Source organism: Hipposideros armiger, unplaced genomic scaffold (genome assembly GCF_001890085.2).
Source record: "Hipposideros armiger isolate ML-2016 unplaced genomic scaffold, ASM189008v1 scaffold_675, whole genome shotgun sequence".
NCBI lineage: Eukaryota > Metazoa > Chordata > Mammalia > Chiroptera > Hipposideridae > Hipposideros > Hipposideros armiger.
Window position 1 is genome coordinate 660,024 of NW_017732025.1, and position 19,627 is coordinate 679,650.

Below are 19,627 nucleotides of genomic sequence, written 5' to 3' on the forward strand. Positions count from 1 at the left end.
AAAATAAAATAAAATCTTACTGTGTTAACAATCTTAATTTGTATACAGATTTCTATAGAAAGCCTACATTTAAATTGGTATCTTTTTTGTGTGTGTGCTTACTCTGAAAAATAACTTTATGCAGTCTGGAAGACAAGTCAAAAGTTGAAAAATGAAATCCAAATTTTAGCACCAGGAAGGGAAATCAGCACATATGTATGGAGGATTTCTAAGAAAGAACTGACATGGGCAAGTCAAGACTTTTAGTTTTAACAGAAAACACAACTTATAACATGTCCCTCATACTCACTTACTCTCCATTTCTTTAAACCATTGATTCATAATTATGGCAGAAACATCAACTGGTAGACCCTGATAAACGTGATGTGTGATGGTAGAAATTATGTGGGTCTAGGAATCTTATTCTCTCTCAATGGCTTTTATTTCAAGTGTTCTATAGGAAAAATTATTTATCAAATGTGCTATAAATGGTTGAGTAAGCAGAGCTTTTGAAATAGAGTTAGCAAATTTAACTTCATTTCATACTGGATTATCATTAGCAAGGCATGAGTTTATATGACTGTTAATTAAGTAGAACAAGTGTAATGTCTTAGGTTGAATAAAATCCAATATTTTTTATTCATCAAATCCTAATCCTGTCTCATGAATATAAATTATTATAACTTTCCCTTCCATTTTGCCCCATCTTTCTTCTTCCCCACCTTCTGCTTCCACCCCAACACACCCTGAATTTTAAAAGTATAGCATCTCGAAGCTGGGAAGAGTATTAGATATCATCACTGCAAAAATCAAAACCAGTGTTCCCTAACCCCTAGCATAGTGCTGCATCCCTACAATGCTGACATGTACAGCATATACAAAATCCAACCCATGATTATAGATGCAACTCAGTTTAGGCTACACTTGATTTATATTAATGTAAGATTCAATGGCGTCTACTGCCAAGATGGAGACATTTGTGAATTAAAAACTAATATATACACACATCACACAAGAGATAGCTTTCCCTTACTTGCCATTGACATGGCTAATGTTATATACAGCTAACACTTGAACAACATGTCTACTGCCAAGATGGAGACATTTGTGAATTAAAAACAAAAATATCTATACACATCACACAAGAGATAGCTTTCCCTTTCTTGTCATTGACATGGATAATGTTATATACAGTTGACACTTGAACAACATGGGTTTGAACTACGTGGGTCCACTTATAAGTGGATTTTTTTCATTGAACATACAGTTGGCCCTCCGTATCCCCAGGTTTTGCATCCATGTATTCAACCAACCGCAGATCAGTATTTTCCATCCATGTTAGGAATCTAAGGATGTGGAAGTCTGGTTGTATGCACTGTTCTATGCTATTTTATGTAGGGGACTGGAGCATCTGTGGATTTTGGTATCCAAGGGGATCCTGGAACTAACCCACTGCAGATACTGAGGCGCAACTAAGTTTTGGGGGAGCCAAAAGTTACACATGGATTTTCAACTGCTCAGGGGTCAGTGCCCCTAACCCCCATGTTGTTCAAAGGTCAACTGTATACCTATATATTATGGAAGCTAGGTTTGCCTGACACATCCTAATGTGGCAAATTTTGACCAAAGGGGAAAATTACTTCACAGTCAAATGATATTCTACAACCTCAAGAAATGACTCTCAAACTTGGAGTGGACTTCAGTTCACTCCAGGGCAGGCTATACTGTTCCCAAACTGTGCTGGTGAAGAATCCTGAAAAGGGTGCCAAACCCTTAGGAAGTATGTAGTAGGAGAAAAGTTAGAAATGGGGTGTGCTAGGCCCCAAATTGTTCTAAGCCCAAATCTCTCTTGGCCAAATCCCTCTAGACAGTAAATACAGTTAAGGAAGTGGTTCTCTTGGTGAACTTGGAACTGGGGATCCCAAATCTCACAGGTCTGAGAGGGCACAGGAGGGCTTTTTTCAATCCTATATACTTCCCAACATCATGAAATTCATTCTTAATGTAGTATTACCTTCATCCTACCTCCTAATGCTCTCTATCTCTGAAGACTGCCCCTTTGTGCATTCCCCTGCTCACTTCTATTAATAGCTCAAATATCGTTTTGTCTGAGAAGTCCTGGTGTGAGTCAGACACATCTCCTGGAGTTTCCACAGCACCAGACAGACCTCTGTCATAAAACCTGTCCTCTTGTTCTGCAAGTGTCTGCCACCGATCTGCCTCCCTAGCTGGACTGTGAAGTCCTTGTGGGCTACAGTGGAATTGAATTCATCTATACCTCCACAGCCCCAGACACTGTGTCTGGCAAGTAGACAGCTGCTGAATGCACAAACATGTACGAGTGATGCAACTATTTTTCCTTCACCTTCAAAAGTACAGTCATTTTTAATGCAATCATGGTACTCATAATTACTGCCATGAGCAAATTAGAAAACTTTAATATTTCTTCAACAAAATAAGAACAAAGGAATCAAGGCAAAAACACATTTAATGAAAGTAAAATTTTATTTACTTACACATACTCAAATCAAGCCAAATATTGATGTATTATTCATCTTCATTGGAATGACAACTTGACTATAAGATGCAAAAGCATCTTAACAATTGTATTCCTAACCTGCTAACCTAAACTAAGTCATTTTTGCCCTCATGGATTTGCTGGGCAAAATTAAACCAGCCCCATAATAGTTTGTACTTCTGTCCTCATACTCTGCTGTACCAATTTCTCTGGTCATATTTGCGGGATTACCCAGACATTAAGAAACAGGAGCCTGAGGGGCCGGCCGAGTGGCTCAGTTGGTTAAGAGCTCGCTCAAGAGTTTGAGCTCTGAGCAACAGCGGTTCGAGTCCAGCCCGAGCTGAGCAGCCGCTGAGCTGCCAACAGGTAGCAGGATGGCTCAGCTAAAAAAAAACAAAAACAAAAACAAAACAAAACAAACAAACAAAAAAGAAACAGGAGCCTGAAGTCTAGTGATTTATTCTTTTCCATGGGATACTGATGCTCCTTCAGCACTTAGCTTCAGGAAGACAATGCACATTCTCAAATATTAAATTATTTGACAATGACGAAGCGAACTAGGATGATATTGCACGCACACATTTTTTAATGGCATTTGTTGTTTGAGATTACTCCTGCTTGTCTGTTTGAATGAAATGTGCTTGTTTTTGAAATGAGCCTGAGGACTCTTGACAGATTTAATATCAGTTTAGGGAAAGCAATGAAAGCTAACTTCAAAGGTCAGAAGAGCATTCTGATGAAACATCAGGGATTTAGTTATGCTAAATAAATATTTATTGACTACTTGAGGTGAACAATGCCCTGTGTTCTGTATACGATATAAATAAAACCTTTCTCTCATTAGATTTCAGTTATTTTATCTTAAATGATACAGCTTGACGAGGGGAATAAGCTCTACCACTTATCCAGATCTCCAGTCAGAAAACTAGGCTTTCTGAAGTGGTTACAGATTTTAATAGCAAATGCCATAAAATAAATAATAACCAGCACTCACTTTTTAAACAAGCACCTCCAAATTTATAGTGAGGTTCATAAGAGGCCATGAATGATTTATTTATGATGCAAAGGCACTGGAAGGTAAATCTGATTGTTCAAAAGTCTTAAGTAGATTTTTCTGTGTTGTGGTTTGTATTAGTGGATGGATACCTACCATTGCTATAATAAAACTGATTTTGAAGAAAGCTGCGCTCATTAAGAATTCAAAAACATGCAAAAGAAATTTTCCAACATATCTGAATTATAAGGGATCCATCCCTGCCGTCTCAGGTTTCTAATGATTCTCTAATGTTTCTAGGAATCTCTGCAGAAAGCTCATTTTCGCTAACAGTATCTAATAGAAGTCACTCCCTGCTCATCATGTTCTTTATTTTCAAGGCTTTCAAGATCAACTGCACCGGAATAGATTATATTATTGGATGCATCCCAATTTCCAAACGTTTATTACCAAGGCCATGGAGAAGAGTTGAAAAAGAAACATCCTGAAAGGGAACAGTTGTTCTAACCAGTTGGAGGTGACAATTTATCAAGAACCGTTAATCTGCTGTCATGTGAAGAGTCTCCAGCCCACTTTCCGCCTTGGTGAGAAAGTAATTTCTAATTATGGTTTACTGCTGTTTTCTCACCTGAAGTTAAACAGAAGTTTGAGGAAATGTGTGCATTTAAAAAAGCAATCATCCAGTCTGCTGGTAAATAAGACAGAATAATGCACAAATTATGTCTAGGGAGTTTTGGGGTTTCATGTAAATGAGTGAATTATTATTTTTAACTAAAAGGGAAACAATCATTTATGAGAGAAGGGAAGTACACTAATTCACTTAGTTAATATCAAAGTGAGATTATATATTGTTAGTATGTGCAAATGGGATTCAGGTAGCTATTCTCTACTGACTTAATGTTCTGTTATGATTAACCACCACTGGCAACAAACACGTCAAGCAAAAATGACCTTTACACGTTCATGAAAATCTCAGTTCTGCCATGTAATAGCTATGGGTGACTTTGAAAAAGTTACTTAACTTTAGTTACCTGAGTCTCAGTTTCCTTACCTTTTAAATAGAGCTAGTAATAATACTACCTTTTGGGATTCACACACACACACACACACACACACATACACACAAAGGCGTGCGCGCGTTAACTAGGTATTAGACATGATCTTGATGCTCACCCTTGCCTCTGGGATCAGCATAATTATGCTTTTTCCTAACCAAAGAATAAACCCAGAACCAAAATATGTAGGAATGAATAGTTAAGTGCCCCAATAGAAGGGGAATTTCTATTCAAATACATATTACCCACCCCTTCCACTTATGCCCTCCTATCCCTCCCTTGATGTCTAATTCTACTTTTAGGATTTATTATCTTGTGCTAAACATTCCCTTCTTCCTAAAGAGGTCCCTGACAATGCAAATTCTCCAGGAAAGGATAATTAAAGCCACTATCACTTTGTGAGAATGAGTTTGTTTGTTTCCTAAACGCAGTGTCACACATATTAATCCTTGGTACCTGGGAAAGGTAAAAGGGCTCTGAAAGAAAGGCAAAGGGGCACAGGATATATTTCACAATTGTGCTTGAGTAAGCTTTGTCATCATCATTTATTAGGTACTAAAAACCTTCTGGAAGGAAACTGGAGAAAGTGGTATTAATAGTTACCTCTACAGAAGGGAGCTCGGTAGTCAGGTACAGGAGTGGAGAAAGAAGGGTGAGGTTTCCTTTCAATGCATAGCCTCTTGCGCCTTTTGAATTTGGTACTGCAGGCATATATAACCTATCTGGCAATTTTTTTAATTTTTTTTTAAACCCAGTGCTCATACCCTGTCACTTGTCTTCGGCATTTAGATATTTGTTTACGGGATTTTCACACTGAGAAGTTGACTTTTTTTTCCTCTAAAAAGTAAGTTGGATTCATTTAAAATATAATTGGCTTATCAAGGCTAATGTATATTTTCAAAGTATTAAACATATTAAAATATTCATATTCCTGAAGACACAGAGTTATTAGACAATTAACATTATTGCTGACTTTCTGTATATCCAGTTTCTTCACTAAAACTTAAGCTTCCTGCAGACAGGGCCCTGTGTTTTATTCATCTTTGGAAGCCCCACTGTGGCAAACATAGAGCTTTTACAGAGGGTTACTTGTTTAGTTTCATTCTCAGTCCTTTCTTCCAAGTAAGAAAAGTCACTAAATATAGCATGATGTTTTAAGTAAGACGGAACTTGTGAGGAATTTTATAAAAACAAAACAACAAGAGGTAGAAACAGGGAAAGGGAGAGAAAAACAGTATTAATCACCTACACTTGTAATGAAACTTTGGGGACTCTACTGATTGGGAATGCTTGCAAAGCACCAAGTATGTCATTAGGAGTGAAAATGACCTAAAATCATGGACACGTTTGTTCAACAAAACATTTGCTGCATGACTATTGTATGCAAGGTCTTGAGGATGAAATGCTGAACAATGCAGACATGATCCCTGGCCTCACAGTTTTCGTAATAGTGCGGGGGAGGGGGATGCAGAAATGTAAACAGTACCATGTGGCGTGATAAATAGTATAAGAGGGAGTACAAAGGGTCACAGGTGCTCACAAAGGAGAACCAAGCCTATGCTTGGTAAGGTGACAACCAATATTACATCGATTGGGACTGGAGCTTTAGAGTTCTACAAACCTGAGTTCAAATCCTGGTTTCACTGGTTCCAATCTATAACCTTGGCTAATTTAATCTAAGCCTCAGTTTCATCAACTTTAAAATAGAAATAATGATAGTATTGAGTTGATGTGATCATTCATTGAAATGCATGTCATAAATCTGGCACAATGTCCAACAAATGGCAAGCACCCAATGAAGATTAGCTAATAACATGAATAGTAACGGTAAGCTGAGAACTGAAGCATGAGTACAAATGGAGGAGAAGAAAGAGGAAGCGTGTCGCAGGCAAAGGATAAATGCATACCCAGAAAAGCAATACCATGGTGAGCTTGAGGCACCTGGAGTGAGGGTCAGAGGTACAGCAGCTGACGCTGGAAAGGCGATCAGAGCTAAACTCAATAGATTTATCAACCTCGTTAAAGGCTCCTCAGGAATTTTAATCCTAGGAGGGACAGGATCAGGTCTGAGTTTTAGAAAAAACCAGCTTGGCCACAGTGGGGAGGATGGAATGGAGTCAGTGAGGAAACAGGGAGCAAGCGGGTCAGCGATACTCATTTCAGAATAATGCCTTGGCTGTTGTGGAATTTCACAGTTAGGGAGGCAGGTGTCACATGGAAAAAATATATAACAATTCAACAAGGGCCGTAAAGTAATTATCACCAGCTTGTTGGTATTAGCTAATGAGCATACCATTCATTCATTCACTCAACAAGCATTTTATTAACACCAGTGAGGTCAGTGAACTGGTGCTCTGAGAGGCTTCAGAGAGTTAGTTACTCTGCATGGCCTGCTTTCCAGAACACCCCACTCAACACGACTGCCTGTATTCCTCTCTCTGGCCGAAAGGTCTGTGACTCTGGTGGTCCAGATCACGTGCAATGGCAAAGGCATTTTGGGGCGAAACCACTCACCAGCAGGAAACGCAAGCTGGGAGGCAGTGCTACATAGCAGATTAGGATGGAACCTAGGGCATGAAGATGACTCCCCTTCACCCTGGGAAGGGGAAACGTCACTGTAACTACATCAATGTACAGTAGAGTTCTCACTGCTCAAGGAGTAAATCTTCCATGACCCATTGTTAAGTGAATAATAACAACCAACATTCACAAAAATGTCCTGTTCTGTAAATTTCAGGTGGATTAATAAATTCATTACAACTCTATAAAATAGGTTTTATTATGTCCACTTTACAGGTGAGAAAACTGAGGCAAGAGACACTCCCCAAGGCCACAGAATTAAATCCAGTTGAATGTTTTTATCCACTATGTTATGTGGCCTCTGGCAGTGAACCACCAGGCTCATATGAGAGTGATGCCAATTTAAAATGTATGTCTCAAAATCTGACAAGAAAGAAAGATCATTGCCCACTTTTGGCCAGGAAGGCCAAAACTTGGAAGGTTTTATTATAGGAATAAAATGGAATGGATGATTAAATATGTGACAGAATTTTAACAGGAAATTGAACTACCCTCATCAAGGAAGTACCATTTTGAAAGGTTTTTGAAATCTATTTTACTCTTTTAAGTTTAAACCACAGCTCTGCCATATGGCCTAGGGCAACTTAGAAAGTATTCAAATGAGGTCCCATGCTTATCAGTTTAAAATAGAGTGGGTCATCTCACAGACTCAAAGATGGAGAGGTGTGGCAAAGGAGATAAAAGAGCAAAGAGAATGAGACCTGCTACTCTTGGTTTTCTGCTAAAGGAGGGTGAAAAAAAAAGCTGATTATCTCATTGAGGAATAAATGAAATATGCTTATTCTCTCAGAAGCTATAAGGTTCTATTGACCAAGGAGTGAAGCATGTGTAGGACAAGCTCTTTGAGGCATGTGCAATATGAATTGAATAAAGACAAAATAGAAAAAAAAATCCCTAACCTTCCAGATAGGAAAGAAACCAACAGCTTCTTGCAATGCTATTTGATGTCAATTGCACCGCTGAGTCTTCAGTCCAGGCTCTGAGGGCAATGAGAAGAATCCCGGGCCAGATGGCATTTTAAAATCCAATCTCACTCTATTTGTCTCTCCCCACTAACCTACCTTGTGTTTAAAGCAATCACAGCCATTTTCACAAGTTGCAATATTTTAAAGTAGTCACTATCCCTGGAGCACACAAAAAGCTCTGTTATGTTTTAAAATATTGAGAATAAAAATTATGGAATTTGTGAAACAACTATTTCTAATCACACACACACACACACACACACACACACACACACACACACACACACAACACCAAGTACAGCTTTTCAAACCTAGCCTATTTCATGCGCACATTGAACCCAGGTAACCAACAAACCACGCCCCTTGCATTCGTTCACTTGCCAGTCCCTTTCTGCAGGCTCACTCAACACCACTGAAAAGTAACTCGGGACACCCTAGGTCTGTGGGCACCGACACCCGTTAATTCATATGCCCGCCCTGCTCCCAGCTCCAGGCAGGACTTGGGGGGCTCCAGTGTAACCAACTGGGGCTCTACCCCCCCAGCCTCTACCCGCAGACCTGGAAACGGCCCCTGGGAAACACTCAGAATTGCATTGTCTTTGCTGTTTTTAATCTTTACAAAGAAAAATGCTTGTGAGATGGATTGCCCACCCCACCCACCTGCCAGAGTCCGCACAACCACACTCTATCGGGTTGTCTCGAAGGCACCCAAGCTGCGCCGACAGCCGGGGAGGCGTGAACAATGAACTTCCTCTTTCTATCTCTCTGGCTCGTATGTACACAACCTCTCCCCCAAAATGGCAAGTTTTGAACTAGCCAGGGATCCAATTCTGCGATTCCCCAGGCAACTCCGGCGCGGGCGGCAGGGGAGGGCCCGGCGAGCGTCCCCGGCCGCGCCCCTCGCGTGGCCAGGAGGGCAGTTAATTACCTCCTTCCTCCGGCTCGGTGCCCCGGGTCGGGTGATGAGGGCAGTCTCCTCGCACACCACGGCCACGTCCTCCACGAACACGCAGTCGGGGAGGCTCTCGTCGGCCGGCAGCATCACCACCTGCAGCCCCAGCTTACTGCCCAGCACGCCCACGTAGAGCTGGTGCTGCCGCTCGGCGCGGGCGAAATCCACCTCGGCGCCCTTGGCGCGCCTCAGCGCGTGCTGGCTGAGGGACTCGGGCAGCGCCCGCACCACGGCGTGGGTGGCCCGGCCGAAGGCAGCGAGGTGGCCAAGCGCAGCCATGACTCCCGGCGGCGGCGAGGCGGCGGCTAGGGGCGCAACGGCGGGGGCCGGCAGCGGGACTTCCCGCGGGCAGCGCGCGCCTAGCCTGCGAGCGCCCGGCGGCTCCCTTTGGTAGCCGATGAATGTGATGCAAGAGGAGCCCGCTCGCGCCCGGAGCCCTGCCCGCGCCACTGAGCATGCCCAGAGCTCCGGGCGCCGGTCCGCGCGCAGCCCGCGCGCCCACCCCGGCGCTCCCGGGTTTTGCGGTAGCCGAGGCTGGAGTTGGAGCGGTGAGCACCGCGCCAGGAGTAGGGCTAGGGGAGGCGACCATGGAAGCGGTGAGCGCGAGAGATGGGCGCAGGTGGAGGTGTGTGGGGGGGAACCTCCGCGAACAATCATCATACCCGGACCTGACGTTACCTGTATTCCGCCGCAGGTGCATATCTCGCACCTCCTCCAAAGAGAACTTGGAGAGCAGCTGTGGTCTGTACAGAGCGACTGGAGGGCTTCTTGGGGGTCAGGAGGCACAGGATGGGATGATTCTTTTGTGAATAAATACTTTGACCTCTCTTCTACTCTCCACCCCCCAGTTCTTACTTAGCGTTGGAATCTGCCTTCGTCCCCAAGTCCACATTACCTTGGCTTTCTCTGCAAATGACCTCTCACCCCACGTGACACTCGAGATTATAAAAAGATCATTTTTCTTACCGTCTTTGAGATAGAGGAAAGGTCCAAGAAACACAAGAAGAAAAATAGACATAGAAACTTAGAGTATTTCATGGACAATCAGCGCTCACAAATAATATGATTCTGGTGTGTTTGTCTCCAGGGCCCACGGAGGTAGGGAGGCAAAGACCAAACTTGCTTTCCCCACAATAGACCTGTGCTCACCTTGTGCGGTGTCAACCCTGGAACGTTACAATTACTTGTTACTGAGAAAAGGTTTCCAACTTCCCTGGCCTTCCCCTCAGCCTGTACAGATAACCGTGGAATTCCCGTGGTATCTGTTGAATGTTTCTTTTCCCATACCCCTCAGGGAATGTCTTTACCTTCTTAATGGTATTTCTGCTCGTTTTGAGGGGAATATCCACTTCAAAAAACAGGTTATAACACCAAAATAATCTCAGGTAATAATCTTTCCTCACGTTGTGTAGTACATTTCTAATTTAAAAATTGATTAGATCATAGAACATTAGGTTTGAAAGGAACCTTAGAAACCCTCTCATCTAACTTCCTACACAATGTTCTTGAATTCCAGCTAAAACACCTATGACAGTCATTGGCTCTTGAACATTTTAAACCTCTCCTACTTAGAAAGTGTATTCCACTTTTGAAGAGCTTTATGGTTAAAACCTCTTCATTTTGGGCTTAAATCCCACTTGTCCGAGTTCTGCCGCCTGGCATTACCTAACATGCTAGTATTCTTTCACAAGACAGCACTCACATATTTGTAGACAGTTCTGATATCTATTCTGCCTGATACTACCCTCCCACCACCATCCTGACCCTTTCCAGGCCTTGAGCCTGAATCACCAAAAAGAAATTGGTGATTTGGTTTTTAAGTCCCTTCAACAGTCTGTCTGGTCATCTTCCTTTTGATACACACCACTTTGCCTGTATCCCTTTTAAATTATGGTATCCAGGAAAAGAAACAATTCTTTTTGTGGTCTGGCCCCACACAGACTACAGCAGAACCCTTGATCCAGATGCTACCCTTCTATTAACACTGATTAATCTTGTATTTGCTGTTTTGGTACTCTGGCGCCAAGGCCCAGGTCATAGCCCTCTTGCCAGAACTCTGACCCCAGTTTTTAGGAAATAAAGGTTTCTAGGAGCAGATCTACCTAAGAATGGTAGAACAGTTGTCCCAACTGAGGCCAGAGAAGATGTAATCTGCCTTGTCTCCCCACTCCCAAAGGTACAACTTGAGTTTACCCAGATGATGTGGCATTTCTCATCTTTAAAGATGAGGGGTCCTTATGTGAAGGACAGCTCTGACCCTGACACTGGGAAATGAGACCAAAAGTAAAATAACAAACTTTAAGACATACTAGATTCTTTCTATTGTACTTCTGAGGCAAAATTCTAAGGGGACCCAGGATGCCCCATTGGCAGCAGCTGAGTATCAGAAACCACTGAATGGTATCTTCAGACAGTGGATTCCCACCAATGCTACAGGTGAAAGTTGACCCATGTGCTGAGCTTGCCCAGGTTAAAATGTAGGATGCTGTTCACCCCTTTACCCCAAATTGAGGCTCCATCCACGTGCAGTTGGCCTCTTACCTAGCAACCTTAATTCATTCCCATGCCTTGTTAGAGCCTGACCGCTTTGCCTGACAACCAGCACCCTGAGCCTAACTTGGAACATAGTCCTGTGTACCACTCGGGGCTCATGTCAGCCTTGCAGCCAATTAAAATCTGAAAGCTTTTCCCCTATAAATTGGGCTGTTGGTTTTTTAAAGCCTAAATTCATACTTTTATCCCTATTAAATGTTATCTGCTTCATTCCAACTTGTCTCATTTTGATTCTGACATCTTGTGCATTATTTATTACTTCTCATTTTGTGTCATCTGAAATTTGATAAGCGCACATTCTGTCTCCTCTAAACAGTTGTCAAAAAGTGTTAGAATGTGTATATTGGTGAAAAGAATAATAAAAATGCCAACTGCAGTAAATTATAATTTACATACCTTCTTGCTTGAGCAATGAAGAACTGATTTTAGGAAAATTGACTGTATTGAACCCCACAAATAAAAGTTCTCAAGGCACAACACCATGTTAGGTACTTCAGAGTCATACAAAAGCATAAAAGCATGGTCCTTGACCTTGAGGAGCTCACAATCTCACTGAAAAAACATGACATCCAAAATGGGAGCTATGATAAAGGCACAGAAGTAGAGACAAAAAAATGCTACAGGAAGTTGAGAAAGATATCTCTGTGGCTGATGGGAATGGAAGAAAGCTGCTTAAAGACAGTTGGACTTGGTTTAGGCCTTGCCTTGAATAATTTTTAGGATGTGAATAATTGAGAATTCTAACAAAAAGTATATGCAAAAGCCAGGCACATGTTCATGGAACAGTACATAGGTCAGCTCAATTCACATATGTTTTGGTTAAGATAACTCTAGCTACAGAAACAAACCAACCCCAACACATACTCATATAATGGCACAAAGTTGATAGAAGTGTATCTCTTTTTCACTTAAAGTCTAACATAGATTTTTCTGATTGGTTCCTGACTTTTCTCCAAGCAACATTCAGGGATCCAAACATCTTCCATTTTGTGGCTCCAACTCTTCAAAATTTGGTATGTTCATCATGTTCACTTTCCTCAAGCTGAAAGAATGAGAAAGAACATACAGCACCATGTGTGAGAGACTCAGTGGGCCAGGCCAGGAAGTGATGCCCCTCTGCTCACATTCCTTTGGCAAGAACTCAGTCACACAGCTACAATAACCACAAGGAAGCACTTGAAAATATAGCCTCTGTGAGCCCAGAAACAAGATGAAACAGGTTAGGATTGGCTTCTTCTCCAGAGTACAATGGGGAAAGTGGGAAATAAAGGTAGAGAGGTGGCTAGGTTTTCATCACTTGAGCGATGGAGAGACATATGGTGTGGAGACTGAGAGTAGCTTCTGGAGCCAGACTTTGTGAATAGAAGCTTGGCTCTGCTGTTTTCTTATTGTATGGTCTTAGATATGTTACTTAAAAGCTCTTTGCCTCAGTTTCATCCTCTGTACAAGGTGAAATAATGAACCCATTGTCATAGGGTTATTATGAAGGTAAATCAATTATGCAAAAGTGCTTATAATAGTACCTAGCATCTAGTAGGTTCTCAATAAGTATTATCCACTGACAGATTTAATCCGAAAGCTTTGTACATGATTTCCTTTTCAAAGGCCAAGGGCATATCCACATCCACTAAGTTATCAGAGTCCTACAGTTTTCCTAACATTTTCCAATATAACCCATGGTCTTCCTAGGTTGATTAAATTCACAAATTTAATCATAGATTCAATAGGTATTTATTAAACACTTGCTATATACCATGTACTGTGCTAGGCACTGTCAATAATGTGAGGCTTATGGTCAAATTGCTCCTTTCACTCTTCCACACATTTCAAGACCTTTATAACTAATTCCCTGTTTAAATTACCTCCATTTGAAATACCTATGGCTGTTTCTAATTCTCCTGAATGAACATGACTGATAGGCAATTTTTCTTTTTTATTGATAATATTGCTGGTACCCACATTTGATGTCAATTTTAGATAGCAATTATTTCAGAGTTTAAACAGCTATTCCTGCCTTACTCCTTTCTTACTTTATTTTTAGCAAATACAAGATTTACTTTTATTGAGGATGGGTGTTTAGGGGTAGAGGTTGGAATCCTGAAATAGAATTAGGGCTCAAGGGTGTCCTCATGCACTCCAAGTGCTAGAAATACTGGATCAAGTAAGCACCATAAGTCTGCAATCTCACAGTAAGTCCTGAGTGTTTCTAAATGAGAATCATTGAATTTGACACAAAAACCTTTGCTGTGGCAGAAACCAATTGCTGCAGAGCTCCTTTGACATCCAATGAGTGAGCGATGTTTGGTTGAATGGGCAAGCAGTGGGTTACAGATTAGGAGATGGTTCCAGGGTAGCCAGGGCTCTGGTTCCTAAAGTCAAGATATGTAGCCTCCTAACCAAGGTTTCTTCAACTTTCATCTGGGAATTCATTTGTTAAACACATATTTACCAAGCACCTACAGTGTATAGGGTAGAGGAATACAGGAAAGCAGTGAATAAAGCATGATGAATCTGACATTGACTCCTGGCCCCCTTGTAGTCTAGTTGTGTAACCTTGATGTGCCCCAGAGCCATGCTTCACTTTTTCCTGTCTCGCTGTATGCCCTGGAGGACTGACCATCATGGACTGTATTACCTGGGATCCCATCATTGTTGGCCAATGGAAGATACTACAAGAGATTGGAGAGCAAGAAGAGAGAGAGGTCAACCTATTTATTTCTCTCACTCTTGTCCTGTTTTTTCATTGTTCTAGCAACAGCTATAACTACAGCTTCTGTTTGGTAGACCTTGTTTGGTTTCCATCTCCCAGCTAGGTTCAGATAACCCCAGGTAACTACCTACGTGGAAGTAAGCAGCACATAAACCCACTTTTAAGCACATGACATTCTGAATATTTTTTTAAAAGATGTGGAAAAAAGGTGAGTCAGCATTTTGCAGACAGAGCATTTGGCAATATTCAACGCATATGGCGGTTGTACCTGGGATCATCAACTCTCTCCAGCTTCTCAAAGTGTTTCCTGGCATTGTGAATTCTGGCATTGAGAATATTGACCCAGAGTAGCTGCAGAAGTGATCGACAGATCTGACATAACAACCATCAAGTATATGCTTGATATAAAAATGTCAATGAAATTAGCCAAGTTAGAATTCCTAACTTCCATGCTCTAGAAAGAAGTGGCCAATTTACTATACCTCAGCTGAACTACTTGGTGATGTTCCTTGAATTATCTACATCTAGGGGTGGTAATGGCTTCCCATTTTTGCTAGTCCCTGGGTGCCTCAATATCCCTTGTTTGTTTTTTTTATTCTGCCCACACCTCTAAAAACATTTCCTTTATTAAGCATTCTCTTGAAAAATTTTAGCTGAGTATGCCATTTATTTTTCACCAGGGGCCTTACTTGGGTAAGTCACTTGAATTTATGTGTAAAGAATTACAACACCTCGTTCTCTGAGTTGTTTTGAGGCTGAAATGGGACAGCATGTGAAGAGGGCCTTAGCATTGCACCTGGCACCAGGAAGTATTCAATTAATGACAACCACTAATATTAATAGCTATTGTGTTCTTGGTGCCAGACACTATGATGAATACCAAAGTTTCCATCCGCCTCTGTGTAAAATACCCGTTTCCACCAGTCCACATACCCCAAGTTCTTCAAATGAGATAACACGTAAAGTGCCTACCTCAGTCACGGGCACACTGTAAGCACTCAGTAAGTGCTCTTGGTTCTTCAAAGGTCAGACTTCTCGTCTCCTCACCCCCTCCCACATAAGCAACATTTTCCTTTTTGGAATTTCCATAACTCTTTCTATAGTCCCCCTTCTCTTAGCAGTATAGTAAGCCATTGATGCCAGAGTCATCTATTTTATTACAACCACATTAAGGGCTAATGAGATCATCAAAGTAGACTGAAAAATACAAAGTACTGTATAAATGTATTGAGTTTGAACACCAACTTTGTGGTATATTATGATGTTTTGCAGAAGTTAGTGTGTCCCTGTACTTTTAAAATTCTTTTTTATTTCAGGTTTTCAGAGCTTTTTGCAACATTATCTTTCTAAAGGTATTTTTAATGATTATTTCTTACCTAAATGTATGTTTGTGGGGGGAAGAAATAGATTATGGGAAAAGCCCTTTCAACATTTAGGCAGTCTAAATGTTGAAGAATAGAAAAAATTTCTTTACAATCGAAATGGTTATACATATGGATGTATGCGTGTTCTCTCTCTCTCTCTCTCTCTCTCTCTCTCTCTCTCTCTCTCTCTCTCTTTCTCTCTCTNTCTCTCTCTCTCTCTCTCTCTCTCGGGCTCTGGTAAGCCCCCTTCATTTCCTTATGAAATGAAGTTGCTTCATTTCCTTATGAAAAACAATGAAATGTCAGTTTTGCAATACCAGGGAATTGTCATGTTTCTTCTTGTGGTATCAACCCACAACTGTTCTAACATAGCATTAGAATACACATGTCCCAGGAATCTGCCTTCATGCTTTACTCTTTTGCATCAGTGACACTATGCTCTCTGGCCTTCTTTTTCCTCTCTCTCCCTCTCTCTCTGTCTCCTTCTGTTCCATTACTTTTAAATGTTGGTGTTTCCCAGAGTTTCCTGGTTTCACTCTCTTTTCCTCCTGCAGTACATACTCCCTCCTGCCAGTGAACGGGTCTACGCCCATGACTTCAAATACCACCTTAGTACCAGCAATACCCAAACCTTCATTTCTGGTCCTGTGCTCTTTCCTGAGCTTCAGAGCTGCCTAGAAGATGTCTCTGTTTGGCTGTCCCACAGGAACTCCAAAGCAAACGTGCCCAAAGCTGAATTCATTGTGCCCTGCCCAGAATCGCTTCTTCTCCCCTTTCATTCTCTCTTCCATTCACACAGAGAGTTGCTCAACCCAGAAATCTGAGTGATATCCTTAGTTTCAGTGTCTCCTTTGCTTTTAAACTTAATCAATAATCATGTTCTGACAGATTAATCTCCTTAAAATGGCTCAAATCCCTCCATGTCTCTCCACACACTCTGCCACCGCCTAGTCTGAAATATATTATTCGTCTCTGCATTATTGCGACAGCCCTCCTCTTTAGAAAGTGGTCTTTCTAAACTGCAAATCTGACTGCGTCACTCTCTTGCCTAAATCCTCCAGTGGCTTCCCAGTACCCTCAGAATGAAGTCCAAATGTCTCATCATAGTCCACAAGACTCCCCTTCCCATCCTCATTCTAGCCACTTCCCTATCCTTTCTCTTACATGGACCTCTGCACGTGGAGTTCTGTCACCTGGAATGTGCTTGACCCATCCCTGCTTGGGTAACTCCTAACCCTCCTTTAAGACTCAGTAAAGGCATCACCCTTTCAAGGAGCCCTCCCCCCACCCCAAGCTGGATGTGATACACCTGTATTCCTGGTTTCACTCCCACCACACAGTACTGTATTACTTGCTAGTCTGAGGAGCTCTTGGAAGATGGAGACATCTTTTTATTGCTGAATCCTCAATTCAGGTGTTTAGAAATGGCTTAATTAAAGCAGTGGATAGCATTCACCTTGCTCTACTCTCATCAGCCTACCTTTATAAGAATGCATTTCTGTTCTAACAAAATAAGAGGATTATACCAGGCACCCTCCCTGCTCCAAGAGTCTGTGATTCTATTGCTTCAGAGGCCTGTTAATTGCTGTGGGGCAGTAGAGAGTCCACAGTCTGTGTTTGAATCCTGGCTCTGTGACAGCTGTGTAATCATGCTTAAACTTTCTGAGCCTCAGACCCTCACATGTAAGACAGGAATAGTAATACCAATCTTAGATGGATATTAAGAGGATTAAATAAAATTAACAAACAATATATGAAATATGTTCTCCTTATCCTTCCACTGCTTAAAAGAACCAGTATTCAGATAGCCCTTTGTTCATATCCTGGGTCTACCACTTACTCCTGTACAATCTTGGTCAACCAATTTCATACACAGAGCTTTGATATTTTTCATTTGTAAAATGCAGATGACACCTACCTTATGGTATTATAAAGATTAATGAGATGATACATGTAAAGCATTGCAGCATACACTCAATAAATGTTATCAGCTTCTGTGATGATGATGATGATGGTGGAGATGATGGTGGTGATGATGATGATGATGATAAAGAACAAGGAGGAGGAGAGGAAGAATAAAATATGCAAAGCCTGACAATAATTGGCTTTCAATAAAAGTTACTCCTTTTTCTCTTTCCCATTCCATTCATGGTTGGGTGAAACTTCATTTACCCATTCCAGGGTCAAAACCCATGACAACAAAATTGTTGCTCAACTTTCGCTAATGAATGGGAACCTTCTTGTGTTGAATGCTGGTGAAAATTTACTACATTTTAAATAACTTAGGCTATTTATATTCCATATGCTTGATAATTTACAGGCAGAACTCTTAGAAGTATGGGTCATGTAAAAAATGGTGTCAGATTATTTCCCCACATTTTTTTCCTGCCAGCACCAGTATAAAATTATAATTAATGTCCTTCAAATTAGGGCCTAAATCGTGCATAAATAGGGCATTTGAAAACTTCTAGTGATTTTTATGGAGCGAGCCTCACCATCCCCATTATCTGAATTCTTCTCTCTGATGTGGTTGTTACACATTTCCTTGTTTCACCCTTCACCTATTTTCTCCTCTGAATTATCTTTCCTGAGCTTCTCCTCATTATGAATTTACTTTTTTCGCCCTTTGCTATCGTTATCTATTGCTGCATAACAAACTACCTCAAAACTTAGTGGCTTAAAACAATCATTTTATTTTGCTGATCATTTGTGGATCAGGAATTTGGGAAGAGCTTGTCTAGATGGATCATCTTTGATACATGTGGAATTGTTTGGGGCAGCTGGAGCTGGAGGATTCACTTCCAAGTTGGCTTCGTCGCTCATATCTCCTATGCTTCGGTGTTCCTTGACATCTCTCTCTCTCTCTCTCTCTCTCTCCATATATGTGTGTGCGTGTGTGTGTGTGTGTGTGTGTGTGTGTGTGTGTGTGTGTGTGTAATATATTTCAGTGGCATCTTTGTAGACCTTGCCAGTATCTGCTGTTAGAACATGGTTGAATATCAATTTTGTGCAGGGATTTTAAAGCAGTTTTATTATAGTGCTGAATATATTTGATCATANCTCTCTCTCTCTCTCTCTCTCTCTCTCTCTCTCTCTCTTTCTCTCTCTCTCTCTCTCCATATGAGTCTCTTCTTCCAGGAATCTGCATGTGGCTTGGACTTCTCACAACATGATGGTCTCGGAGTAGTCTCACTTATTCGTTGGTGGTTGGCTTCCTAGAGGTGAGAGGTGGAAGCTGCCAGGCCATCTAAGGGCTATACACGGAACTAGCATGTCATCCTTTCCACCATCCTGTACTGGTCAAAGCAGTCACAGGCCTGTCCAGACTCAAAGAGAGAGGAAATAGATAACACCAACTGATGAAACGATGCCTGTCATTAATCAGCCACACCATTCTTATTCTCCAAGTTCTGTTGTCATTCCAGTGTATTATTTATATAACTTTTTCAAAGAATTTGTTTTCCATTTCCTGAGGTTTTGCTAACTTTTCCTGAATTAAAATCAGGGTCCATACACACAAATTTATTTACAAACTAACACTATTTACCAACTATTGCTAGGCGCTAGTACAATCTAGTGGGGAAGACAGATATTAATAAAACAATCATATAATTAGATAGTTATAAACTAAGTGCTATAAAAGAAAAGCACTGAGTACCCTGAGCATGCATAATAACAGAAATTCCATCTATCTGGGGGAACCAAAGAAGGCTTCCCTGAGGAGGTGACTTGAAAGATGGGTAGATATTAACTAAAATTGAAGAGAGAATTCTAAACTAAGTGAATATATAAGCAAAGGCAAAAGGTGAGAGAGAGCTTAGCGTGTTTGAGGAAATAAAAGAAAAAGTCATGCACTATAGCTGGGATGTGGGTGATATTGTTAACCTCACTTTAAAAGGGAGGAAACAGGGTCAGTGCCTAGCCGAGAGCCTGAGACTAGGTAAGGGCTCCACTGAG

The 19,627-nt window shown here is 41.3% G+C and overlaps 1 protein-coding gene across 1 annotated transcript in view; it reads right to left on the minus strand.

Annotated features, from left to right (window-relative positions):
* Positions 1-9,526, minus strand: part of DDAH1 (dimethylarginine dimethylaminohydrolase 1) — a 132,476-nt gene extending 122,950 nt beyond the window's left edge. The window contains exon 1 of the mRNA XM_019626419.1: positions 9,020-9,526. Coding sequence (XP_019481964.1) covers positions 9,020-9,322 — 303 coding nt within the window. The 5' untranslated portion in view covers positions 9,323-9,526. The remainder of the gene's footprint in view (positions 1-9,019) is intronic.
* Positions 9,527-19,627: the final 10,101 nt, after the last annotated feature.